Source organism: Conger conger, chromosome 7 (genome assembly GCF_963514075.1).
Source record: "Conger conger chromosome 7, fConCon1.1, whole genome shotgun sequence".
Taxonomy (NCBI): domain Eukaryota; kingdom Metazoa; phylum Chordata; class Actinopteri; order Anguilliformes; family Congridae; genus Conger; species Conger conger.
In genome coordinates, this window is record NC_083766.1 from 49,483,152 (window position 1) to 49,509,982 (window position 26,831).

General features: G+C 50.5%; 1 protein-coding gene across 3 annotated transcripts in view; it reads left to right on the forward strand.

Moving 5' to 3' along the window:
• The window catches only part of med13a (mediator complex subunit 13a), an 86,055-nt gene that overhangs the window by 49,353 nt on the left and 9,871 nt on the right, over positions 1–26,831 (forward strand). For all 3 annotated transcript variants that reach the window (XM_061247660.1, XM_061247662.1, XM_061247661.1), the window contains 18 exons: positions 132–326; positions 911–1,073; positions 1,692–1,802; positions 5,154–5,837; positions 7,747–7,963; positions 11,774–11,804; positions 12,616–12,737; positions 13,900–13,990; positions 15,179–15,387; positions 16,756–16,955; positions 18,877–19,787; positions 20,211–20,372; positions 20,559–20,782; positions 22,354–22,543; positions 22,849–23,284; positions 23,807–24,023; positions 24,470–24,661; positions 25,425–25,648. In XM_061247660.1, the coding sequence (XP_061103644.1) occupies positions 132–326; positions 911–1,073; positions 1,692–1,802; positions 5,154–5,837; positions 7,747–7,963; positions 11,774–11,804; positions 12,616–12,737; positions 13,900–13,990; positions 15,179–15,387; positions 16,756–16,955; positions 18,877–19,787; positions 20,211–20,372; positions 20,559–20,782; positions 22,354–22,543; positions 22,849–23,284; positions 23,807–24,023; positions 24,470–24,661; positions 25,425–25,648 (4,579 nt within the window). The remainder of the gene's footprint in view (positions 1–131; positions 327–910; positions 1,074–1,691; positions 1,803–5,153; positions 5,838–7,746; positions 7,964–11,773; positions 11,805–12,615; positions 12,738–13,899; positions 13,991–15,178; positions 15,388–16,755; positions 16,956–18,876; positions 19,788–20,210; positions 20,373–20,558; positions 20,783–22,353; positions 22,544–22,848; positions 23,285–23,806; positions 24,024–24,469; positions 24,662–25,424; positions 25,649–26,831) is intronic.

Here is a 26,831-nt window from a genome sequence, read left to right on the forward strand (position 1 = left end):
GTGTGCGGAATTCGGGTTGACATGAAAACCCACAGGACTGAGTTCCAGGAACACGGTTGGGCAGGCCTGGGCCATCAGCTTTTGTGACTGTGAAAGACTTCCTGCGGCTGACTTCACTCTTATCTTCGAAGGTGGCGTTCGAATGGTGTACCCTGCCTGCCTGGTGCTGGTCCCTCAGTCCGACATCCCTGCCGTCGCCCCCATGGGGCCCTCCCACTGCACAGCCGTCTATCTGGGGGGTCCCCAAGTGCCTGCCTCCCAACGAGACCCCGCCATGTCCTCGGTTACCCTCACCCCTCCCACCTCGCCCGAGGAGGCCCAGACAGGTACTCAAACGCTTTTCACTCGCTCACGCCGTGTCCTCAGTTTAGCCCTGGTGTGCTTTCGTGTTTCAGAGCTCCAATTCATCACTGCGCTCTCCCCGAAGGTGAATAGCACCATTAACATTGTCTGCTAGATGAAGGAACAGGTCAAAAGCAGACCAGAAAAGACAGGCTAGCTGGTTTTAGCCGAGGCTAATGTAGCCGTATCCTCAGTGACCCCGTTTAAGGGGAGGAATATGGAGTGGAGAACATTTCCGCCGATCAATTATTTTATATGTATCATGTTGGCACAAATGCAAACATTTTTTGTATTATGATTTAAAAGGCACAAATGTACATATTAGTTAGACCACTTGTTTTCTCAGTGAAATAAGTTCATTAGTTCATGTAAAATGTTTTATTGATGAAAGTATATGCTGAACAATTGAGATTTCCATATAATGGAAATGACAAACTGTATACAAACTGTAAAAAGGCTTAACTGAATGGGGTGGGGGGAAATGTGAAATTAGCCCTTAACGAGAGTGAGGGTGCCCTGCTGGTGTGGAATGGCGGTGGTTACCGCATGTTTCTCTCTCTACGCCCAGTGGACTCCCAGTCAGCGCAGAAGTGGGTGAAGTTCTCCTCCGTGACGGACGCCTTCAGCGCTGACAGCACCAGTCACCACGGCGGCAAGATCCCGCGCAAGCTGGCCAGCCAGGTAGTGGAGCGGGTGTGGCAGGAGTGCAATATCAACCGAGCCCAGAACAAGTGAGTGTTTCCACACACACCTACACACACACACACTCACACACACACACACACCTACACCTGCACACACACACACACACACCTACACACACACACACACACACACCTACACCTACACACACACACACACACACTCACACACACACACACACACACACACACACAGACACACATACGCGCGCACACACACACCTACACCTACACACACACACACCTACACCTACACACACACACACACACACACACATACACACACCTACACACACACACACACACCTACACACACACATACACACACACACCTCCAGTTTCAGCCACTAGCAGACCCAGACCCATTAATTTACTTCAGGCTCAAGTGGGTCCTTGACTCTTCAGCATTACAGCTTCTCTCAGACAAGTGCCTTAATGGGTCAGTCGGTTCATGGCCAGGACAAAATTGCCGCCGTCCACTTTTGATGTTGCGAGAGGCTTACTTGTAAATGTAATCCGCTAATGTGTCCACAATGCCCTCAAGCAGTCTTGTCCATAATTGTGCACGTGTTACCTGTCTGTCTGTAAAGTTTGTGGACTCCCCGTGAGAAAGCGGGACGGTCCTGAGCGTGGTTTGGTTTCTTCCAGGCGGAAATTCTCCGCGACGACCAACGGCACCTGTGAGGACGAAGTCGTGGACCGAGCCGGGGTCTGGGATTTTGTGGAGGCCACGCAGCGGTCAAACTGCAACTGCTCAAGGTACCGTAGAGCGGCCTTTCCCAAGTTCTCTCCTTCTGTGGCAGACTTTCCAAATTTACACTCATGACCTGCTGCTCTCAAGAGCGGGTGACCTACTGGCGTCGATGTGACGTGTCAGCAGTAATGTTCTTTCAGGATGTTCATTAGACAAAATTCGCTTTAATGACATTTGTTTTGGCTTTGGTAAATGGGATTGGTTGATTTTCATACGGCACACCTGGCCTCACCTGACGGCACACCTGAGTGGCACGGCACACCGGTTGTTAAACGTTGCCGTAGAAACCCACCTCACCTCACTGAAAGTCCTCCTGTGTAAACCAGTGCCATTTGATTAAATGACACTTAATTACTAGTGTTATTGTCCGAGCAGAAAAAAACGTATGGGCCGTCAGATCATGCCACAGGTGAATGTGTTTGTACCAATATCGCGTCAGCAGTGTTCTGCGTCATCGCTTTTACCGGATCCTCTGAAGCCGAAGCGTATCCACTAGCGGGGTGACGGAATGGACACTTTCGGGAACAAACCCGTTTCTAAAAACGACAGCTAACGGGGAGAGGAAAAAAAAAAAAGAACGTGCGTAAAACACTGTAACGATGATAAATGACTCCGCAGGCAGGAGGGGGAGCTAACCCGGGCCTGCTGAAGCAGCGGCCCACAATTCTCCCGGCCCTCAGACGGTCCTGCTGGCCCTGGGGGATTTTCCGGAACCCTCCGCCCGGCGGAGAGAAAGCTCGCCGTCAGCACATCGCGCCGGCCCCGGCGGCGCTGCTCTTTCTGAAATGAGAGATAAGCCGCGGTGCGGGTCGCCCATAAATAGCCGTTTGACACTCCATGCCTCATAACATTATTCCAGCAGCGGCCTTCTGCCTCCTGAGCACTTTTCGTTGGAGATTCGGGCGGGCTGGAGAGGGGGGGGGGGGGGGGGGACTCATCACTTTGAAAGGCCTGCATGCGGCTCGTGTCGCCGTGTTGCCTGGGACCCGGGTCAGGGTGACATTGAAAAGGGAATCCCGGTGCAGAAATTTCAGCGAGGGCGCGTGAGCCGCCATCTTGGCTCTGCCGGAGACCAGTTTCCTGTTGTCGTTAGGTGACCGATTGCTTTCCGATGGCCCCTCCGTTACTGAGTTGGACAGTGGCCCCCTGCTGCTAAAGAGGGAGCTTAGCGGTGAGCATGTCGCGCGTGGCTAACCCTGTTCCGGCTCCACTGTTTACATGTCTAATGGGCTGAGTAAATGACCCCCGACCCCGACAATCAGGTGCAGGTGAAAACTGAGACGGGACTGTTTGCCTTGGTGACCATTGCACTGTTCAGAGAGCCCACCCAAATGGTACCATTGCACCCCTCCCCCTTCCACTCCAACCACATATGGCAGGAATGGTGTTGAGGCAGGGACGAGGTTTACTGGCCAGGCCGCACTGCTGGAAGTCTAACTTGGGTGAACCCTGCCCTAGCCACGCCCTCTGGCTACTTTGATCCCCATGCCGACCTGCTCGTGGTAAAAACATTGATATGACTGCAGGGCAGTGTTTAATGGCAGGCGGTTTTGTTCCAGCTCATTTGCCTAGCTAATCCTCCCGTGGATTTTAGGTGGGAGAGGAGATGCACCATAGTGTCTCATGTCAAGCCAAAACAACAGGGCAAGGAAAATCTGTGCACCCGTGGAAACGATAACCTGTGTGGGATCACAGTGGATCAAAGCACGGTTACACTGCCAAAACCTTGTACTGTCACCGGTGGATTTGGACTGCCAAGAAATGACTGGTTGTGGACTCCAAGCAGGAAAATGTAGTATGGTCTTTCTGGCCACCAGTTAGCCTTACTGGCTTTTCAGTCCGTGTCTTCCAGTTTGGCATGTATCCTCTTCCGTCTGAGTGCCATTACATGATGGCAAATTGCAGGTTGCTGCTCTCTAATGAATAGAGCATATGTTTTACTTTGCATAAATGGGAGATGAATTGGAGGACGGTTGTCAGTACAAATGCCAATAAAGCTGTAAAATGATAAAGTGGGGTGAAATATTAACTTTTACTTTTAAAAGCCCATAATGCTGTTAGTTTAGAGAAGTGTGTAATAGAGTTCATCTTAGTTACGGTAGTGCAGTTATAAATGCTTCTTAACCTGGACTTTAGCATTATAAATATATACTGTACACCTTTCTAGTGTTTTTTTTTACGTCCCGATATCCCGTAGGAGAGCTTTTCGAAGAACTGGCCGTTTTAGTTACTTTGTCTTTAAGTTTCTGTCATATCTATGACTGGCTGGCTTGCTCAAATGAGCTGAACGGCATCTATGCCGAGCACTTGGCTACAAGGTGGGCCACGCTGAAGCAAATGAGCGTGTTAGTGTGATGTCACTTCCCCAACCGGCTCGTTTAAATTCACATTTTATTCATACGGATTGTGAATTTATTTGGAAACTGTGCGTTTTGATACTTTCACAGTGTTTTTATAGCACCTTCAACTCCTTTGTAATTCACATCGCTAGGGAAATGTCATTTTCCACAATATGGGACCTTTACGAAATCCGCAAAATGACAGGATTGTAAATCTGTACAAAGTGAGTAAGCCTTTAAAATGAGTGATTCTTTTCACTTGGGCAAACCTGTATCATAGCTATGAGGCTAATGCTACTCGGGGAAGCTCTACTGCATTCCACTCATTCAGAAATGATGTAACGGTAGTCTAACTAAAACGGAGAAAGTGGAAAAAGTGTGCTCTTGTCATCCTCTGAGAGTAGCACTCTCAGCAGAACACACAGTTCCTCAGTAGTGTGGCAGTTATTCTCAAATTAGTCATTGCCCAAGCGGCTACTTGCCAGCTAACATTGTTTGAAATGGGTCAGAGTTCATGTTTGTTTTAATTTTGCTTCTATTTCAATGTGATAAATTACTCTATAGCTGGGGAATTCCAGAGGGGTTTTTCAAATAATTTTAGTGATGCATTATAAAAAAAATGTACATGCCCGACAGTTGAGATCGTTTGCTCTTTTTCAACATAAAATACCACATCTACAAATGTATTTTAAAAAATCCCCTCTATAATTTATGTTCTATTTTGGTTATAAAGTCAAATTTCGTAGCTAGAGCTATAAATTAAGATATGGGTTGGAATATGTTTTCTGTACAGGAAATTATGTCATTTAGAAAATACCCGTTAATGTTTTTATGGTGCTTGGTTTACTTGACACGGTTGGGATAAAAAAAATAAAAAAAAAACCTAATCTGAATTAACTGCTTAAAGTTGTTTCTGAACATTGGTGCCTCTGTGTGCTCCCGCTGGCCTGGGGTGGTAAAGTGTAAGTCCTGGTAAGGAAGCGGATGGTGTATTGACGGCGCCCCTCTGTGTTCCAGGCATAAGAACCTGAAGCAGCGTTTGGGCGGCACCCCGGGGCAGCCCCAGTCCGCGGGGCAGCCGGCCCAGCCGCCCGCCAAGCACAAGGCCGGGGAGAAGCCGGAGAAGGGCGAGAAGCAGCAGAAGCGGCCGCAGACGCCCTTCCACCACCGCAGCGCAGCGAGCGAGGAGTCCCCGCTGGAGCCCGAGGCCCCCGGGGCGCGGCTGGGTCTGCGGGGCCAGGACGGGGGTCGCTTCCCCGGCCTCCGCCCCGCCGAACCCCCGCCCTCCGCCAAGCCCCCCGCCGACCTGCCCGGCTCGCCCCAGCCCCCGCCCCTCAGCCCCCACCCCTGCGAGCGCGGGGGCGACGAGGGGCCCGAGGCCAAAAACCCCTCCACGCCCCACAACCAACACTTCTACCCGCCCGCCTCCGAGCCCTGCCTGGCCCCCCCCAAAGGGGCCGAGGACCCCCGGCTGGACGGCCTGCCCCCGCCCTACCACCCCGCCTACGCAGAGCCGCAGGAGCCCACGGCGTACGTGGGGGCGGCCGTGGGCCTGGGCGGGGAGGACGGGGGCCACGCCCCCTGGCGGCTCTTCGTGCTCCCGCGGAGGAAGGAGGCGGAGCTCCCCACGCCGCTGTTGCCCGGCGACAAGCTGCGGGACGACCCGGCGGGAGGGCAGGATTCCGTGGTGTCCGTCACCGAGTGAGTGCCCCCCCCTGCTCTGCTCTCCCTCTACACGACCTCTGACCTCCCCTCAAAGCTCTGTGTTTATCTGAAAGACGGGGGCGCGGAGTAGAATAGAGGGGGGGAAAGTGTTTTGGAGCCCGGCGGCACAAAAGCCCGGCCGCATTGCGGAATGTTCCCCCGCACACGCCACATTAACCCCTCGCTATGTGCCCTTTTGACACGGCGCATTCTGATACTCGCGTCCAACACTGCGCATCCTACAACACTGTTTGTTTTTCCACACCTGAGAGGGCAGGTATGAGTACTAGGTGTAAGTAGCTGACTCTCCCAATCCCCCCCCCCCCTCATCCAAAGAAAAAAAAAAAAAAGTCTGTAGGATCCAGAGTGAGGAAGAGGAACCGTGCATGTATGTGGGGTGCAGGGTAGGGGTAGGTGTTGTCTGACTCCATGGGAATTATTGAGCGGTTATGTAATTCCAGGATGGTTCCCAGCTATTCTGGCGGTTTGTAATCCTCCGGCCAGAGGCTCTGAATGGCTGCTAATCTCCAGCCGGGCCGTTCTCCGCTGTCGGGTCGGATCAGCGCCGGCGTTCGGACGGGTGCCGGCGTACGTCAACCGTGTCCAGTTCCACCGCTGGGGCCCTCTGTTCCGCCCCCGCATCCGAGGCCACGGTTCTGCACATCTCCGTGACGACCGCTCTGCACGTCTCTGTTAAAGCCAGAAACCTTTCTCTTGGACAGCGGACCGTAATGTCCCAGCCAAGCGGTCAAAAACAGGACTTTGTTTCTGAAGTTTATTTCCTGGTCTTGCTGAGACACTGGTCACTAGCGCCACTGCGGTTGGCTCCGGTATAGGTGTTTCAGTCACCCATGTCAGTGTAAGTCAATGGTAACGATACATTTTTTCCCCACAAGAAAATGTAGTTGCAACCTCCGGTTTCTGATTCTTGCACACTCCCCCAGTGCCAATTTCATGAAGCTATTGTGTTATTGATGCATTACAGTAATACTATGTGGTCACTGCCGAGTCCCTCCATCTCAGGCACTTAGTCGAGGAGCCGCTCCGGCTTCCTTACTGCGCAGTCTCTGGCTCCGAACGCGGCAGTGTTCGGGCTTCTGCGGTTTCAAAACGCCATATCTCTTTCCTCCAGTCTATGGGCCGAACTCAAAAAGCTGAAAAAAGATGCGAGTGTAGTCTCCGCGGCGACGACAGTCGTGCGTCGGCCGCCATCAAAGTGCCGTCACTCTGCTGGCTTCACTGGGGAGGTGGCGTTTTTGAAATGGAAATTATGATGAGAGTTTATCCTCCTGAGATATGGAGATGATGAATGCCCCAGCCACAGCCCCAGAAGGAACCGTTCGTCTGTCAATTAGCGCCAGTGTTGCGGCTTTTGCGTTGGATGCGAGCCAGTGATATTTTTTCAGCTTTGTGTACAGTGTGTGTGCGTGGGTGTCTGTGTGTCTATCTTCTTTCAATATCTCAAACCATCGGATGCTTTTCTTGTTGCCTTTCAGATTACTTTATATCTCCGTTAAATACATGTGGCGTGTCAGTGTCTTGTTTTTAAATGTAATTCAATGGGCCGAGTTTACCATCATCTTTTTTTCCTCCTTGCACGTTTTTTGCACAATCTAAGGACCTGCAGGGGAAATGCTATGGCTATCGGCTAGTGTTAAACTCTTCTCCATTGGTTTGTATACATACTGCAGGGATCCGCAACTCACGGCCCGTGAGGGTTGAGTGGTTTTCCACCCTCCCTGGTGTGAAGACCTGTCTGGCCAATAGGTAGCACTAATTACCCGTGGGGAAAGAAAACCAGAGCTGGGTTTGAATTCCAGGGCCGGAGTTGTTGATCCCTGATCTGCTGTATATGACTGTGAGGGACCTGACAGATGGGTGACACTGTGACCTCCTTTGATTTTAGACTGATGTCGGCGTCCAAGCGGCCCTTAAAAGTGTCGGAGGAGCTGGTGCAGATGTACCTGCAGAGGCAGAACCAGTACCTGTCGGCCGCTATCTCGGACGGCGACCACGAACCCGAGGTGGACCCCTACGCCTTCGTGGAGGGCGACGTGGAGTTCCTCTTCCCCGACAAGAAGGACAAGCAGGGAGGGGAGAGGGAGGTCGGGAAGAAACACAAGGTGGGTCTATATTTAATTATTTAGCTGACGCTTTTATCCAAAACAAATTATCGTTGATTAGTTGAAGCAGGCGACAATCCAGGGTTAAGGGCCCAACAACTGTGTGTATCGTAGCTACACCAGGGCTTGAACCACCAACCTTCCAGGTCCCAGTCCTGTACCTTAGTCGCTAGGCTACAGGCTGCCCAGTCATCAATAAATTGTTGACTCCTTAATGTATTTTCCGCAAATGTTCAGTGGACGACTCAAATTGTTCCGAGTTTCAAGGTTTTCCCCCCTTTTTGTTTTCACCTCCCTCCTGATTTCCTGTTTAATAACCGTGTTAGATTTGAGCCGGCCGTGGCATGATCGGGCGCAATCCACGTCATGTCGTTTCCTGTAAGAGGGACTTTCAAAAAAGATTGCTCACACTTTTTTGCGAAATGCAGCCAGTGCTCCATTGCACTTTGTGCTTTCATTTGGGTTGCGGAGATTGAGAAATATATGCGTGTAGTTTAACAGCCGACAGGTGGAAGGAATTTGTGCGAAATGTGACCAATTGATACAATTAAATAGCTGAGAGTTTAGTAGTTAAGTAATAAATTATATGGGCCTGAAACATTGCAGTTGATTTGCGTCAGTGACTAAACTTATCATCAATTTCTGAAGTTATTAGAAAATAGCATACTGTTATGCCAAGATTAATTTGATATTTATTTCGGTGGAAATGCATTTGCTAGTTACAGTTACGAGCATTTTATTGCTCAAGAAATGTTACTCAGAAGATCCCTTAAAGTTTTATATATACACAAGTACGCTGGCTGGGCTAATGTATCAATTCTATGCTAATTAAATAACATGGGTCACATGAACACAAAAAGGCTAAAGGTCATATTCAAGATTTAGTCCTCTTGGGGTCAAATATTGCCACGGTCTCCACCACATCGAGTGGGAAATGTATCGCTCCAGTTTATCAAAGCGATGCAATTTGATGTTCTGCCTTCGGAAAGTGTGCAATAACAGGGTCATCAAGATCCTGATGTCAAACTGAACTGCCGTGCTCAGAAATTCTTCTCTAGTTGTTCCCTTTCTGCGTTGCCCACTCAAACTTTGCCACAAGGGCAGGTTATGAAATGCTAAATGTTAAGGCCCCTTTAATGGGAATCGTTCTGCCTGAATGAGGGTTTCTGAAATTTGTATTTGTGTTTGTGCTGTGTACAAGCCCTGCACTTAATTCCCATCTTGGACAGACGCTCGGAATATGATGATTTAGAAAGGGAGGGAGAGAATCCCTGCATGATGTTCGGCATTCCCCCTCCAAACCGCCATCGTCCGCGACGGCTGGCGAAATTAACGGCCTAAATTAATTCGACGCCTCTTCACTGAACCGTGCCCTTTTACAGGCCGGCTGCCTGAAAACCCCCTCTTTACAGGTTTTGGGTTTCTGTTTCGGTTTCCTGCCCGCTGTAGCGGTCTTCTCGCTGTGTGGCACCACGAGTTCGCCGCCCGTCTGCGGAAGTGCTGGCACCCGCCTGGCCACCCTTTCTCGGGGCTTCGCGATGCTGCGGTCCGATTGGCTCAGCGGGCGCTGCTCTCGGTCTTTATTGCGAGCTGGCCTGCCTTTTTATGAGCTGTTTATTGGGTTTATCGGGCTGGACCCGAGCCCCCTGGAACGCCTGCTCTCCTGTAAGTGGCCCAGGCCTGCGCTGCGAAAGTCTCAATTAAGCCCTGTATTTAAGGTCTTTGGAGGTGAAACTCGAGACGCAGCAGGACCGGTTGAATGGGGTCGGGCAGATGCCCAAGTCTTTGTGTCTAAAGAACATTCCCGATCTCAAATTTCTTCATTAATTAAAATGAATTAAATTGAGCTCCATTACCATTACTGTTATTAGCTCCGCGGAAAGCTCTTATGAAACCTGTCTGTTGGTTGTCGCCTTGGAGCTGCAAACGGTAACTTTCTGCAGCTTGTCGAGCACTGTATTTTTCAAAACGAGTTTTCAATGCGAGTGTTTCCGAAATGACTCATGCCAGTCCCCTCCACTTTATTTTGTTTTTGTGTTTGTGGCACAGATGCACACGCGTCTCCCGTTGAGGTTTTTGTATTAAAGGTGCAGGAGCTTTGCTTCGTCTCGGCGTTTGGGGCGATAATCCTGTCGACGGGTTAGTTTATGAACCCCCCCCTCCCTGCTCAGCATGTAAATCTGCAGCGACCTCGGCTTGTTTACACTTCGCAGAAGTCTGGGAGGAAATGTGAAAACCTCCAAACGGCCCGGCAGTTGTTACGCGCGGTGCGGTAAGGCACATAAATAGCTCATAATGCACTTAATTCAGAGCTCTGTGGAAGGGTGCGTCGCCCACTCTGCAGCAGCTGACGCGCTCTGTCTCGGAAACGTCTGACCGCGCGCGTGCTGCGCGCTGCTGACGGGAATGTTCCGCCAGTCCCTTGCCAGTATCCCCCTGACGAGGAGACCCATGTGAAGCGCACCGTTCTGCGGCCTTCCTGGCATCCGCCGGGAGATTTCAGAAACGCGGGTTAGCCGTGAGGCTCAGAGCCAGAATTTAGAAGTGGTTCTCTGGTTGGGCGTGAAAGAAGGCCACGCCCAGCAGCACGCTAGAGAAGCACAAATTCTTTGTGTCGGTATTGTGACGCCTCTTTTGGAATCGTTCCCATGTTTTCGTTTTCAAGTGGCTTTATCTAATCGAAGAATTGGAATGCTGGCACATTTCTGTGATGCTCAAGTTTTGTCTGTTTATGTAACGCTGCATATTTTACATTTCCAGCGTGATTTCGCAGACTGCTGTTCTAATTGTTTTCTTAAATATTTTAGTACGCGTGTATATTGAAACCATGTGTAATCATTTAAGAATCAAGACTGTGGTATTCTCAAGTTACAGATTTTGGCATAGATTATCAACCCAACCAGTTGTGGAGTTTTCTGTCTTTTTGAAAGCTGAACGTTGCCTTGGACACCGTACAGAAAAAACTGTGTACTGGTATTACCTGTTAGCTATGTCGACTTATGTATAATGTTCAATCTACTTGGTTTGTACTACTGAGGTCATGACATTTCAAATGGTAAATCCAGATGCAAGGGGGTGGGGGGGGGGCGGGGGGTCTTATAGACAAAGCAGTATGACCTGATGAGAGTGGTGTAGCAGAGTTCTAAAACGGTGCCTTTGTTAGACGGATAGACAGGCTCTTCTTTACATAAACATTACTTAATTAGCTGCCACTTTTATCCAAAGCGACTTACAGTTGGTTGGACCAATCGGGGCACAAACCCCCCTGGAGCATTGTGAGGTTAAGGGCCTTGCTCAAGGGCCCAACAGCTGCATGGATCTTAGAGCTACACCCACCAACCTTCCGGGTCCCAGTCGTACTTTCGCCACTAGCCTACGGGCTGCTCCTGTCATTTCATCGCACAGTGTTATCTTTGTTGCTGTAGGCCCGTATGTTTTCAAAGGCATAGTATAAATCAGGTAATGCTTTCGCTTTCAGCTCACAGAGTCCTTGCTGTTGCCTTGCGAATCACGCGTCCATTTCGGAGAACTTGTTAAACCTTTCCCTGAAGATAAGCATGATGAACTTAATGACTGGAACATGCCATTCCAAATTGCTGTTCTTCAGACGGATTAACATTACTGCAGGCTGATCACAAGTGGAGTTTCTCCTTGTCCTCTCCAGACCCACGTTGCATTTATCGGATTTCACGTCATTACACTTCTGCTTGTACTCTCGGATCTCTCTGTCTATCTTTGTCTCTGCATTTGCTGGGTCTGTTGTAGTGCAGACATACTCTAAAAATCTTTGTCCTCTTTCTGTCTATGCAGGGGGACGACAGTGGATCGGGCCCTGCAGATGGTAAGGGTTCTGTGTCGACCTGTTCATACGTTTACGAAGAGAGTTAACCCCCCCGTGCTCCCCCCTCCCCCCCCAAGCTTTGCAGCCAGATAGAGGCGGGGCTGTGTAGTCCAGGCTCCTGTCTCCATGGAGTCCATGAAGCACAGTGTGAGCTGGGCTGTCCCTGGAGTTAGCGTGGCGCTTGGTGCTGCTTCTTCGGCTGGCCCTGTCGTTAGCGTAGCAGTTAGCGCTGCTCCCTCTGCTGGCCCCGGCGTTAGCATAGCGCTTACACCGGATCCCTTGGCTGGCCCCGGCGTTAGCGTGGCGCTTAGCGCCGAATCACAGGCTGGCCTCAGCGCTAACGTAGCGATTAGCGCTGCTCCGTCGGCTGGCCCCGTTAGTCCCCACACAGCTCAGTACACTGACCCTGATCCCTCAGCCGTGTAAGACTATTACAAGGGCTCCTTAGCCACGTGCAATGCCAACAGGGGAACAGCCATGTGCTCTGTAAGCCTGACCTCTCTCTCTCCCTTCATCTCAAATTCAGATTCAGAAATGTTTTATTGCTGTAAAATGCACTTATAAATATTGACAAAGCTTACATGCAGAATTCAATCTTGCCAAAGTGTACATACAGAATTGTATGTAAGAATAAATGCATTTACATTTATACACCTATCTCATCTCACTCTCCCCCAGTCCCCTCCACTCATAATCTGTATGAGCTGTTCAACAGTGAGTTTTTCTCTTCTCAGGTTGATGGGAATAGCTTTACTCATTGTGAATTCTCCCTCCTCTCTCTCTCTCTCTCCACCCCCACCTTTCCCCACAGACGCACAGCGAGCCGCGGCCCATAACCGAACCACCTCCACCAGCCTGATCCACGAGACCGACCTGGCCGTGTCCATGAACGACCTGGACAACCTCTTCAACTCGGACGAGGACGAGCTGGCGGTCAGTATGAAAACCCTGCGGTGGACGAGTATCCCGTTGGGGGGGGGGGGGGGGGGGGGGAGTCGTCGAGCCCCTTCATCTCCTGCAGCCCTACGCAGGAGACCGTGCCGGATTATGGCCCTGGGGGTTGAGGTTGGCCGTGGGCCGTGGGCCGTGCCCTTGCTTTTACAAACCGTTTCTGGACAGGGTTCTGTTTGTAGTTCTGATAGTCATTTACCATCTGTGACTTTTGAGTTGACAGTTCTTTTCCCATGCTGATGGTTGACAAAGGAATTTTGCATGCTTGTTAGCTCATTTTAATACTGTGGTGAAACAGGAAGCGATGGAATGACACAATATAGTTAATTTAGACTGCGATTACCTTAATTCTAGTTAAATTGTGCTAGCCCTGAGTGGGTGTGGGGCTGTCTGTGAATACGTGGAGCTGGGCTCTGTCTGCATGGGCAGGGCTGTCTCTCCTGGGCCATGTTCTGCTCCGACAAAACGTGGGAAAGTGTTTATTTAAACAAAAACAATGGTGCGTAGGACATCCTGTTGCAGTCCTGGGCAAATGATGTCGGTATGGTCTGCTCCTATGGCGTCTGAGAAGGCATTCACCACGCTTTAAAGCTTAGCCCTGCGACAATGCGACAAGGGCTCAGGTGAGGGGGCGACAATGGCTCAGGTGATAAGAGCAGTCGTCTGGCAGTTGGAGGGTTGCTGGTTCGAATCCCACCCTGGGTGTGTCGAAGTGTTCTTGAGCAAGACACCTAACCCCCAAATGCTCCTGACGAGCTGGTTGGTACCTTGCATGGCAGCCAATCGCCGTTGGTGTTGGTGTTGGTGTTGGTGTTGGTGTTGGTGTGGGTGTGGGTGTGGGTGTGGGTGAATGAGAAGCATAAATTGTACAGCGCTTTGGATAAAGGGGCTATATAAATGCCAACCATTTACACCCCTGACACACCCACCAAGAAGGGAGAAAACATACCTCAAAGCCTGTTGCAAAACGCTGCATACCTTTGGGAGGTAACGCGTCGTTCGACCTGGGAACTGTAGCCAAACGTTTTCCGATTGAACGTGCCCCAGGACAGCCTCAGGTTATTCACAGCTTTCAGTGTCTTTCAGGAAGTGCGGCGAGACGGGTGTCTGATCAATACGTCAACCTTTCTTAATTCCTCCGCAGCCTGGCTCCAGACGTGCTGCCAATGGGACAGACGAGAAATTCGGCAATAAGGAATCGAAGCCAGCAACACTGGACCCCCTGCCTTGCATAAGTAAGTACCCCTCTTCCCCTTTTATGTTTCAGATGGTCACCAGGATTCAATTATTTGTCTCATGATTAAATGAGACGTTGAGACCAAACGTGACAAAAAGGAATGTTCTCCTCAAACTCGGCTTAGTGGGGTCTTGTTTGGTTTTTGACTGGCCTTAACTGCGTTTGTGCAGAAAAGAGCTGTCAGCTTAAGGTGTGAAGGACAAATGTCTGTTTGCATTCTTCCGTCAACCGGGCGATTTTACTTTTCCTAGAAAGTGTGGCCAAGTTGTTCATGACAGGCCCGTTGATTAGTGACATGTTGAAATTCCTCACTTCGCCCCCTAGTGGAAAGGGTGGGTATTTTCCGTGCCTTTTGGAAACGGTGCTGGTTTGTAGTCACAGGAAACAGCGGTGTCAGTTAGCGGTTAACACCTGCAGAACTAACAGATGCACCAGCCTGTGTATGTGGCAGGAAATTGGTGAAGAATTTGCATCTCCAGATGCCAAACGGCTCTGTTACAGTAACTGTCTCCTTGCTTTAAGCATTTGTGTGACTAGCCATATTTGGCCAAATATAGTTAGTGTACACGTGTCTATACTTCCGTTTGTACACAGGGCTCCACAGTGCTCTCATTTTAAGAACATGAAATGTGATGAGTCCTAACTGGAAAAATAATTTTGGAGCATGTATACTAATTGCCATTCATTAGCCAACTAAATTAGCCCTTTGGAAAAAGTATCTGCGGATTCCAAGCTAAATACTGCTGCCCCCGCCTCTTGCATGGAAATAAGTGCACTGTGACAGAGCTATCCTTGTGTGTATTTCTTTTTCAACATGAGAATTGGCATAGATGGGAAAATACGCAGTCATCCAGTTGTAAAAGAAACCATTTTGAATGGCAGTGGTTTCCTATGCAAGTTTTGTGTAGTGACTGTATAGAGCTTTTTTTTTTTCTTTTTTTTCTTTTTTTTTTATAAGAAATTTTTTAGGCCTTTTTCAGCTTTATTGGACAGTATATAGTATAGAGAGACAGGAAGAATGGGAGCGAGAGAGAGGGGAAGACATGCGACAAATGTCAGACGGTCGGATTCGAACCGCCGACATCGCGGCTCGCAATGAGCATGCGGTCAGTGCTCTACAGGCTGCGCCACCGAGACACCCCTGTATAGAGCTTTTTAACGAGCAGAACGTCCCTCCCCCCCCAAGGTTCGGCAGACCTGCACCAGATGTTCCCCACCCCCCCCTCGCTGGAGCAGCACATCATGGGTTACTCCCCCATGAACATGGGCAGCAAGGACTACGGCAGCATGGACGCCGTCACCGGCATGACCCTGCTGGATGGCACCTCCTCGCTGGGCCAGTTCAAGATCGAGGTGGAGGAGAGCTTCTGCAGCCCCAAGCCATCTGAAATCAAGGTAGGCCCCGGCTGCCTGGCACTAATGCCCCATCCTCCTCTATGAGCTTCAGTGAGCTTTATTAACACTTGGAAGGGTCAGTTCTTTGCCATTTTTTTTTCTTCAAAATTAGGGTTGGTGGTAAGTTGGTGTTCTAGAAAATCCTTTGCATTCGCAGTCGTGATTCTTGCATTCCCAGCATTGGGATGTTCAGTGAAGAGCATTCTAATCGCATATCTGTGATTGGAATGTTCGGTTTAGAACATTCTAATCATGTATCTGTGATTGGAATGTTCGGTTTAGAACATTCTAATCGCATGTCTGTGATTGGAATGTTCGGTTGAGAACATTCTAATCGCGTATCTGTGATTTGCACCCTAAAGGTTTAAATTAATGAACAAGAGGCAACAACCACCTATGCAACCAAAATGATGGACAAGGACAAAGGACAACCTTACCATCCTGACACATACTGCCCTCCCCCACTTCACCCACGGGACCCCACCAGCCCAATGAACATCCCCACAGTAATCACAGTAGTGCTGGGGAAACACTGTGTGTTTGTGTACCCTAATCAATCACTGTATTAGACCGGGGGCTTTAGAGGGATACGTTTTCGTGACACTTGACATTGTAGCGAATCGCCAGTTCCAGCACTGCCTCACGAAACCGCTTGTTGGCAACCACCACATTCCCCTGATTACCCCAGCTAATTACGTTTGTTTGCTTGGACAGAGGAGGAAGCCACTTCAAGAGATTAATTGTGTCTTCCCAGCTTTTAAATATTTGTCTTGTGATCTTCCCCCGTTTAATCTCCCCTAAACGGCACATTTAAACAGGTGACACACAAGGGTGAAGTTAATGAGGAAACGGTTACATGTGAAGTGGTCGCGTTTCAACCGTATTTCAAACGCTGGGTTTCCTGTGTTGTTCCGCTGGAGGAAACGAGAAAAGAAACAAAAAAAAAGATTAACGTGCAATTTTATACGTTCGGCTGTTCAGAGCAGGGGAAATGTTTGAAAGTGAACATAAATATGGAAGCCATTACTGCAAATGGCTGTGAATGCTGACCACGTTCTCCTCCTGTGGTTGGAGACATCTTGCACCTAAAGTCTCTCTCTCCGTCTCTTTCCCTCCCTCACACCTCTCTCGCTGTCTTGCTTTCCTTTCTGTCTTCCTCTCCCCTGTTTCTTCCCCCCATCTCCCTCAATCCCTCTCTCCCTCTCACTCTCCATCGCTCTCCCACTCTATTCCCCTCTCACAATATCTGTCCCTCCCTCTCACTCTCTCTCTCTCCCCCCCCCCTCTCTCTCTCTCTCCCCCCTCCCTCCCTCCCTCCCTCTCTCTCTCTCTCTCTCTCTCTCTCTCTCCTCCTCCTCCCGCTCTCAGGACTTCTCCTTCGTGTACAAGCCGGAGCTGTGCCAGCCGTTCGTGGGCTGCTCCATGTTCGCCCCGCTGAAGGCCCTGCCCAGCCAGTGCCTACCCCCCATCAAGCTGCCCGAGGAGTGCCTGTACCGGCCCAGCTGGACTGTGGGCAAGCTGGAGCTGCTCAACCCGGTGCCCGCCATGACCTTCCTCAACAAGGACGGGTACGGTCCCCCCACTCTCTGCCCATTCCCCTTTAAAGGTCCCGTATTGTGGAGAATGACATTTCCCTTGCTATGTGGGTTATAAAGGAGTGCTATAAAAAACACTGAAAGTATCAAAACGCCCAGTCCCCAAAGAAATCCGCACAAACCGTATGAGGGAAATGTGAATTTAAGCGAGGTGTTTGGAGTTCTGTGCAGTTATGACATCGCTAAGCATTTGCTTTAGTGTGGCCAACCTTATAGTCCAAATCCAAATGCTCGGAACAGACTGTGTTCAACTAACCAGCCAATCAGAACAGAGGTTCATTAAGTCAATGATCCTTAAAGACACCGTCACTAAAACAGTCTGTTCTTGGTAAAGCTCATGAGAAGCACTGGAGAATGGACATTTAAAACTGGATGTAGTTTGTTTTTGGAACTTAAAACCACACAAACGTCTTATTCTTTACTGGGACCAATGGTGATTTTCAGACTCACTCTGGTATGTTTAATTCCTGGCTGGTCTTACTCATCCTGGGGCTATTGGATCCAGGATGTCTGTTTAGTCTTTTGTCGTTCCCCTTTGGGAGTTGATTTTCCACCGCTGCTCAAGTTTCTCAGCGTGTGATTCGTTTGCTGAAATGTGCGGTAAAACGGAGCTAATTGGAGGCGACACTTTCGTTTGAATGCGATACGTCGCGGACAGCAGTTTGGGTCGAATCTGACTCATCACAGGGCCCTCGCGCGCAGTCGGTTAAATTCCGAATTCTTTGATGGCCAGATGGCTGCTTTCTTGTTATGGCCAGAGTTGGGTTTCAAGTGAAGACGGGCTTCCTGAATGATTTCTGCTTAGCTTTGGTTCCTCGTGATTGCGGTGTATGCAAATGAGCCGTACGGAGGGGGTAACAGGGCCATAAGAAAGTTCAAGCTGAACAGATTCTGAGCGTTCATCGTTTGTGTCATTTGGTATTGCAGTTGTCCTGTTTTCTATTCATCTGAATCCCCTCTTTAGGTTCTGCCTGTGGGGCAGCTTATAGCCTAGTTCCTAAAGTGTATAACTGCGACCTGGGAGGTGGGTGGTTCAATCCGCTGTGTAGCCACCATAAGATCAGTGCAGCTGTTAGGCCCTTGTGCAAGGCCCTTAATTGTCCCCTGCTTAGTCTAATCAACTGTAAGTCTCTTTGGATAAAAGTGTCAGCTAAATAACAGCAATATTAATGGACGAGTCCCAATATTTAGGGGTGGGGTGGAAAAAAAAGAAAAGCTGGCTTTCTGCACTTGGTAAATTAGTCTGTAGAAAGTTCCCGTGAGCTGCTTGCAGAGTGCCAAGCCTGGCAGTAAATTCACAGGCCGTAAAACGGTGGCAGGAGCGGGGGCGGTGTATGTGGTCGAGCCCCTGTTGTTATAAGCTTAAGCGCTGTTGAATATAGGGCCGCTTTAGCAGCGCAGCCTGCGGGCAGCGCGCTAACCTGCTCTTATTTTGGGAAGTGCTCCGTAAAAGGCTCCAGGGGTCGGGTCCCCGCTCTCGGGGACATGCTGTGCCCACGCTCCTCCCAAAATAGTTAATCACGGGGAAGCTCCCTCGCCATGTTTCTGGGCAACGGCACTGTCTGATTGGCTGGGCCGTCAGTTGTCTGGGCAGCTTCTGACGCCTGATTGACTGTACAGTCTGTGTGGTATTGGCTAGCTGCCTGGGCAGCCCCTGACATCTGATTGGCTGAGCTGTCTGTGGTATTGGCTAACTGCCTCGGCAGCTTCTGACGTCTGATTGGCTGAACACTATGTGTGATATTTGGGCCTGTGAGTGGCTGTGCAGTCTGCGGTACAGGGGCCTGTGATTGGCTGAGCTGTGTGTAGTATCTGGGCCTGTGATTGGCTGAGCTGTGTGTCGTATCCGGGCCTGTGATTGGGTGTAAGGTTATTCCCTTCTCCTCCCTCACAGGAACATCCCCAGTGTGGGCAGCACCATGGACCCGGAGTACATCCAGACCTACACGCCCCAAACCCACACCCCCTTCATGTCCAACAGCGCCCCGCCCAGCAACAGCAACCCCGGGATCCTGCCCTCCCCCGCCACGCCCCGCTTCTCGGCCCCCACCCCTCGGACCCCCCGCACCCCGCGCACCCCCCGGGGCCCCTCCAGCGTCCAGGGCTCCCTGAAATACGAGAACTCGGACCTGTACTCGCCCGCCTCCACCCCTTCCACCTGCCGGCCCCTCAACTCGGTGGAGCCGGCCACCGTGCCCTCCATCCCGGAGGCCCACAGCCTCTACGTCAACCTCATCCTGTCCGAGTCGGTCATGAACCTCTTCAAGGACTGCAACTTCGACAGCTGCTGCGTGTGCGTGTGCAACATGAACATCAAGGGCGCCGACGTGGGCGTCTACATCAGCGACCCCAACTGCGAGGTGCAGTACTCCTGCACGTGCGGCTTCAGCGCCGTGGTCAACCGCCGCTACGGCAACGGCTCCGGCCTCTTCCTGGAGGACGAGCTGGACATCATCGGCCGGGGCTCCGACGTGAGCCGGGAGGTGGAGAAGCGCTTCGAGGCGCTCCGCTCCGCCTCGCTGGACCGGGCCGGGAGCTCCAGGGAGCGCGTCCCAGACGAGCTCATCCTGCTCCTGCAGGACCAGTGCACCAACCCCTTCTCGCCCATCTCCGGCCCGGAGCCCGACGCCCTGCCCAGGGGCCCCGGGACCCCGGCCTGCGTGCGGGTGGATGAGAGGGACTACCACAGCGACTGCTACTTGGCCCTGGAGCACGGGAGGCAGTTCATGGACAACATGTCCGGGGGCAAGGTGGACGAGAACCTGGTGAAGAGCACCTGCCTCCACCACTGGGCCAAGCGCAACGGTGAGGCAGAGATTCAGTTTAAATTCATTCAGGTTTGCCTGTGTTTCAGATCAGATGAAACCCTGCTCAGATTCAGATCAGATTCAGATCAGATTCAGATCAGATTCAGATTCAGATCAGATTCAGATCAGATTCAGATCAGATTCAGATCAGATTCAGATCAGATTCAGATCAGATTCTGATCAGATTCTGATCAGATTCTGATCAGATTCTATCAGAATAACTGAAGTTACTCCAACTTGCCTTTGTTCCCATTCACTCATCTGTCGTAGTCTCCATTTTCTTTAGGTCACATTCAGGCATGTGTTTTAGTCCTCCTGTGCTTTAGGTCACAGTCAGGCATGTGTTTTGGTGTGGCGTGTGTGTGGTGTGTTGTGTGGTGTGGCGTTCCTCCCCTGCTCACCGTCGTGCTCCTCTCCCCAGCGGTGGACGTGAGCACGCTGTGCTCTCAGGATGTCCTGAGGGTACTGCTCTCCCTCCAGCCCGTCCTACAGGACGTCATCCAGAAGAAGGTTCGCTCATGGGGCGTCCAGAGACCCCTCACCTGGCAGCAGTTCCACAAGATGGCCGGCCGGGGCTCCTACGGTAAGCGGCAGGGGACACTAGGGAGACTGGGAAGACCGCAGCACTGATCAATAAGCTTCTCGAGTTAATCTAGCACAATTCGATAATGTTCCAGATGTTCTTAATCTTCAAGTGGCTCGTTGAGTCAGGAACTGAAATGTGGCCAAACAAGATGGATGTGATCTCTCCCTCCTGCCCCCTCTCTAGGCACAGACGAGTCCCCGGAGCCCCTGCCCATCCCCACCTTCCTGGTGGGGTACGAGTACGACTTTGTGGTCCTCTCGCCCTTCGGCCTGCCCTACTGGGAGAAGCTGCTGCTGGACCCCTTCGGCTCCCAGAGGGACGTGGGATACGTGGTGCTGTGTCCCGAGAACGAGGCGCTCCTGAACGGCGCCAAAACCTTCTTCAGGGACCTGACGGCCGTGTACGAGGTGAGACCCCCCGGGACGCCCCCCCCTGTCAAAACGCTGAATTCCGCCTCGCCTACGCCCCTCCGGTCGCAGATCGCCCCGCTTTCGGCGCTAACGCTTTTAGCACGTTCCGCCGCGGTTAGCCCGAAAAGCCGTTCGGGGAGGGAAATGCTATTCTGAGGTGGTACATTTCCTTCCCCTCTCTAAAAGACTGGCAAATTAGCACATTAAGTTGGCTCTTTATCGAATGAATTTTTCAGTCGTGTTTCTCTGAAAAAAGCCCTTGTGTGCTGCAGGATTTCCGCTCGCCGAAGTCTTCGTAGGTCATCGCGAAACGGGATGCAAGGTTTTTTCCGCGATTATCAAATTCTATGTGTCATATTTGCAAAGATTGTTTCAGAAGAACCCACATGCCTAATTATTAATCGTGCTTAAATATGATTTGGCTTTCCCTTCAAACACCTCTTGCGTTTCCGTGGAACGGCGCCAACGCGCTTAAATAATGAAAGCCCATTTTTCTCTTCTTGAAGTAAAAATACATCTACTCAAGAATTCAAGGGATATGAAAAAGTGGTTTCATTTATTCAAGGAAATGGTATCATAGAGCATTTCCTGCTCTCATACTTGCAGCCTCTACTGGTTCCATTTTCACTCATTTGGCTACTCAGTCTTTTCTCCCTCCTCTTTCTTTCGCTTTCCTTCCAAAAAGTTCAACTTGCAAGTTCAGCCTGTTTACCACATCGCTATGGTGCACCTTCCTGATCTGTCATGCGTACTTACGGTCAGTTTTTAGTCCAGCAGCAGTGTCGCTCGACTAAAATTACAGAACATTCATAAAAGTTCTGTTGTCGTTCAACAGACTGTGGTCACTGTGAAAAGTATGCATGCGCTCCAGCAACGGGAGTCAAATTTCGATGTGGATTATGTCCGGAGCGACTATCTCAGCAACCACAGGGCGACAGTTCCCTGAAGTCTAAACCGCAAGTCAGTGGTCCCAGCGACAGTCTATTGCTGGGCCGTATTGACAGATAGCCTATCGGCACTTGGGTTTTACCAAGGGAGAATGATAGAGTGGTTAGTGCACTTAAATTGAGTATAACGGTGACTTGGCATTGACCAAGGGAACTGTCTAGCTGCATTAAGATTAGCTGCCAAACGCCAATGTCTGGTGTGGGAAGAATGCGTGCCGTTAGAATGCATCCCATTGTGCTGTAAGCACTGCTAGGTTAACCTGCATTCCTGTCCAGAGGCTGAAGCTTTAGAGATACAAACATGAAACCACCTATGTGGGAGCCATTTTGTGTTCATTTTGTGCTTGTCACAAAGCAGACAGGTGGGAAAAAGAAATAGAAAAGTTATGGCAGAAGCTTCTGGCTTTTCAATTCAATTCAATTTTATTTGTATACAGAACACTGTCACACTCTGGCTTTTAGAAAATGACAGACTGCTGAGGGGTATTTCTAAAAAAACCTTTGTGTATGAAGTTGGTTCCTGGATTCTTATACTGTCTGGTAATGACCGGAATGAAAAGTGGTTGATTCGTGACCGTCGGTGATGTCATGGTGACCTCATTTCCCTCCCTCCACGCGCAGTCCTGCCGGCTGGGTCAGCACCGGCCCATCTCCAGACTGCACACGGACGGCATCGTGCGCGTGGGCAGCACCGCCGCCAGGAAGCTGGCGGAGCAGCCGGTCAGCGACTGGTTCCTGAAGGCCGCCAACAGCGCCAGCGACTCCTTCGCCAAGCTCAAACTCTACGCCCAAGTGTGCCGGCACGACCTCGGTGAGCCGCCGCGCCTCCCCGGCTCCTGCACCGCGCAGAACGATCCCCGATCGACGCTATGCTAACGGCCTCGGCGTATTTAATGCCTAATCGGGCACCTCGTACAAAGAAAGGCCTTTTCTTTTTCATTGAGTAAATATGTGTTTCTAGAGCAGTGATGTGATAAGGCTTGTATGAGCTGTTCAACAGTCTTGTCTTATCAGCTTGATGGGAATTGCTTTGCTCATGGTGAATTTTTCCATTCTCTCTCACCTCTCTTTTTTTCTCTTTCCCTCTCACTCTCTCCCCCCCCCCCCCCCCCTCAGCTCCTTATCTTGCTTCTCAGTCACTGGACAGCTCTTTACTTGCACAGCCCAATCCCGTTCCTGCTTCCAGCCAATCATCATCCACGCAACCCCCGAGCTCCTCCTCCTCCACCTCCTCCTCCTCCTCCTCTTCCTCCTCCTCCTCCTCCTCCACGGCGGGCGCTCAGAGCTCGGCAGTTCCCAGCAGCGGTACGGGCGCGGCCCCGCCCGCCGCCGCCGGCAGCACGCCCTCGTCCACTCACACGCCCTCGGGCCAGGGCGTGGGCGGGGCCATGCAGTCGGCCAAGCCCAGCTCGTTCCCGCCCTTCGGGGCCGTGGGCGGCGGCTCGCAGGCGGGGCAGCTCGGCCAGCAGCAGGGCGGCCAGAACACGGGCGCCTCCGGGGACGCCGCCAACGCCACTGCACAATCTCAGGGGCCCGCGGAGCCACCCGAGAGGTACGCCGCCTGGAGAAACCATTACTCGCAGATATAATCTCATGAATATTTAAAGATTAGATTCCTTTTAATATTTGTTCTACACAACCAAATGCAACTTTAATGGTCATTTCGTTTGCAAGTCCCGAGTTTGCAAGTTTACCTTTCCACGTTCCGTTTTTTCCTGCTAATACTGCTTGGTAGCCAGTTTGTGAATCAATAGCCCAATTATGTGCTTCAAATCTTTCAAATGCTTTGTAAAAACTCTTTTGATATTTCTTATATTAATATGTAATATTTGTTAGATTGTTTTCAATATTTATTATACACAACAGCATACAATTTTAATGCTAGTTTATTTTACGTAAATTAATAGCGATGACTCAAGAATGAGTAAATGGTAAACCGTAAATAACATATAAAGTGCAAGTACCCCGAGCGTTATTGATTAGGCTCTTCCTTCGCTGGGTGAGAATTCCCTCATCGGAGCTGGTTAGCTGTTCCCAGCCGCTCTCGAGTGACCGTGCCTCCCGTCTCTCGCAGCACCATGGAGCGGGAGAAGGTGGGCGTGCCCACGGACGGGGACTCGCACGCGGTCACCTACCCCCCGGCCATCGTGGTGTACATCGTGGACCCCTTCACGTACGAGGAGACGGAGGGCTCGGGCCACTCCAGCGTCTGGACCCTGGGCCTCCTGCGCTGCTACCTGGAGATGCTCCAGTTCCTCCCGCAGCACATCAGGAACGCCGTGTCTGTGCAGGTAACGCTCCGAGCGTCTTCCGCTGCTATAAATTTTGTGGTCCTCTTTACTTAAAAAGGAGAACGTTTTGTGTAATGTGTTTTATAAGCCAGTGCCCAGGGCCATACCTCTTCTCCAGTACCGGTCAGTCCGGGTATTTGATGTGGTCCACCCCAAGGTCACCGGACATAACTAATCTAGCGCTTGATTAACTGCATCAGGTGTGCTTGTGATGGATGTTCCTGAACCGGTTCTGGCTACTCTGGGAGATTTGGGAGCTATAAACTATTAATTTGGAAGAAGTGGTAACGCACTTAAAGTAATTAAAAATGTGGGTTTTTTTTTTTATAATTCTTTGAATCTTGTGACTTTTCCAGTGGGTAGATTCTCAGAAGTGCAACAGTCAGCTCTGAGCGTGTCGGGTTGCACTGGAGGTCAAAGTCTGACTGTGTGTGTGTGTGTCTCAGATAATTCCCTGCCAGTACCTGCTGCAGCCGGTAAGGAGTGAGGAGCGTCACATCTACGCCCAGCACCTCAAGTCCCTGGCCTTCTCCGTCTTCTCCCAGTGCCGACGGCCCCTCCCATCCTCCACCAACGTCAAAACACTGACCGGCTTCGGCCCCGGGCTCGCCCTCGACACCTCGCTCAAGAGCCCCGAGGTAAACGCCCTAAAACACGGGCAAAAACCCCTAAAAACAAGTTGACAGAGGTAGTTTTAAGGTGATTAGGTTGTTAAATTTGAGTAGGGGCCCAAAACAACAGTACAGCAGCCTATGGCACTCTTGGGATTGAAAAGGTTAAATGTAGAACAGTAGAACAGAATCCACTTTTCTACTCCATAAAGTTTGGGATTGAAAGAATCATGGAACAGCTTATTTTAGTGTTTACATTAGTACTGGAGTCTGGGGGAATAGATCCATGAACTAATTTTAAGTTTTGGAAATGGGTGTCATAGGTATAAGTATAAGGGGGTGGAATGAAAGTTTCTCCTGTTTTCTAGACTTGAGGTGTAGAGATGGTGGAGATGATGTAAGGTGTAGCGATGATGATAATGGTAATAATGAGCTCTATTTACACAGCGCTTTCCAAGCATTAAATCATTTGATTAGGTAGCACTTCACAATAAGCTTACATGAATTGGCATGAACTAATGTGGTTGTTAAAAATGATCTGCTCCCCATGCGTTTCTTCCATTATCTGGATGGGTAGGTAACTGTTCAGAACGCACCTAATGGGATTCCTGAAGCTGCCATTTTGCAGTATCCGCTTTACAGCAGAATTAGATTAACTTCCTCCGGTCCGACAGCGTACACATGAACCGCTGTTGCGATTCGTACGCCGCTCCGTGCCGGACAGCCCCCGCTCTCTTCCAGCTGCCCCCCTGACCCGCGCCCCCCCCCCCCCCCCCCTTCTCGCCCGCAGAGGCCCGAGTGCTTGCGGCTGTACACCCCGCCCTTCATCCTGGCGCCCGTGAAGGACAAGCAGACGGAGCTGGGCGAGACGTTCGGCGAGGCCTCGCAGAAGTACAACGTGCTGTTCGTGGGCTACTGTCTCTCGCACGACCAGCGCTGGCTGCTGGCCACCTGCACGGACCTGTACGGCGAGCTCCTGGAGACCTGCATCATCAGCATCGACGTGCCCAACCGGTGAGCGCCCGCCCGCCCCCGCGGCGTTTAGCATCAAACACTCACCGAGCACTTTATTAGGAACATTTTTACTTTATTACACCTACTTATTCATGCGATTATCTAATCGGCCAATTGTGTGGCGGCAGTGCAATGCATGCAGTGTAGATATGGGTCAGGAGCTTTGGTTACAACCACACGTAAGAATAGGGAAAAAATGATCTAAGTGACTTTGACCGTGAAATGATTGTTGGTGGCAGACATCCTGTTTATGGTTTGATTATCTCAGAAAACGGCTGATGTCCTGGAATTTTCATGCACACTAGTCTCTAGAGTCTAGTCTCACAGAATGGTGCAAAAAAGAGAGACTGGTCAAAGCTCACAGGAAGGTGACGGTAACGCAAATAACCACACATTATAACAGTGATATGCAGAAGAGCATCTCTGAACACACAATGTGTCATAACTAAGTGGATAGGCTATGGCAGTAGAAGTCTAAAACAACAAGGGTGCACAACAAGGGCTGATCAGTTTCAGGATTTTGTGCCAACTTCTGGTCTTAATTATTTAAGTGACTCAATCATGTCTTTTCTGACATGTGTATGAGTACCGGCTACAGCTGCAGACTGCAAGTGTATCCTCATGATTTTACTGTGCTTAAGTACAGGCTTGAACCAGGGTCAATTATAGAGCTGTCCGCAAAGTAAAAACAAGGCAATTGGTTGGAACAAAAACCAGTATGCTGACCTGCCCTTAGGGATTGGAGTTGTGTACCCCTGGATCAGACTAAGCAGGGGACAATCGCCCCTGCAGCAATGCAGGGTTAAGGGCCTTGTTCAAGGGCCCAACAGCTGTGCAGATCTTATCGTGGCTACATCGGGGCTTGAACCACAATAATTCTTGGTCCCACCTTCACCACTAGGCTACAGGCTGACCCAGGCTGTCCGATCTTATCCAAGGCGAGACAAAATCGGCCTTTTGATTCTACTTACCAAGGTCTTGATTAAATGCCAGGATTCATTGATTCGTTGGCGTTTTAGCGCGAGACTCCAGTCACGCCAGCCATTCTTCGATAAGATTAGACGCCCTTGGTTGCGAGTTTGTGCTTTTCAAAGGAGAGGCTGGAGATTTCACTGCTCCTACTGGTCCTTGAAAAGCAAAGCACTTGAGTCTGAATGTGTAGAGCAAGTCTTGGGTTTTGTAC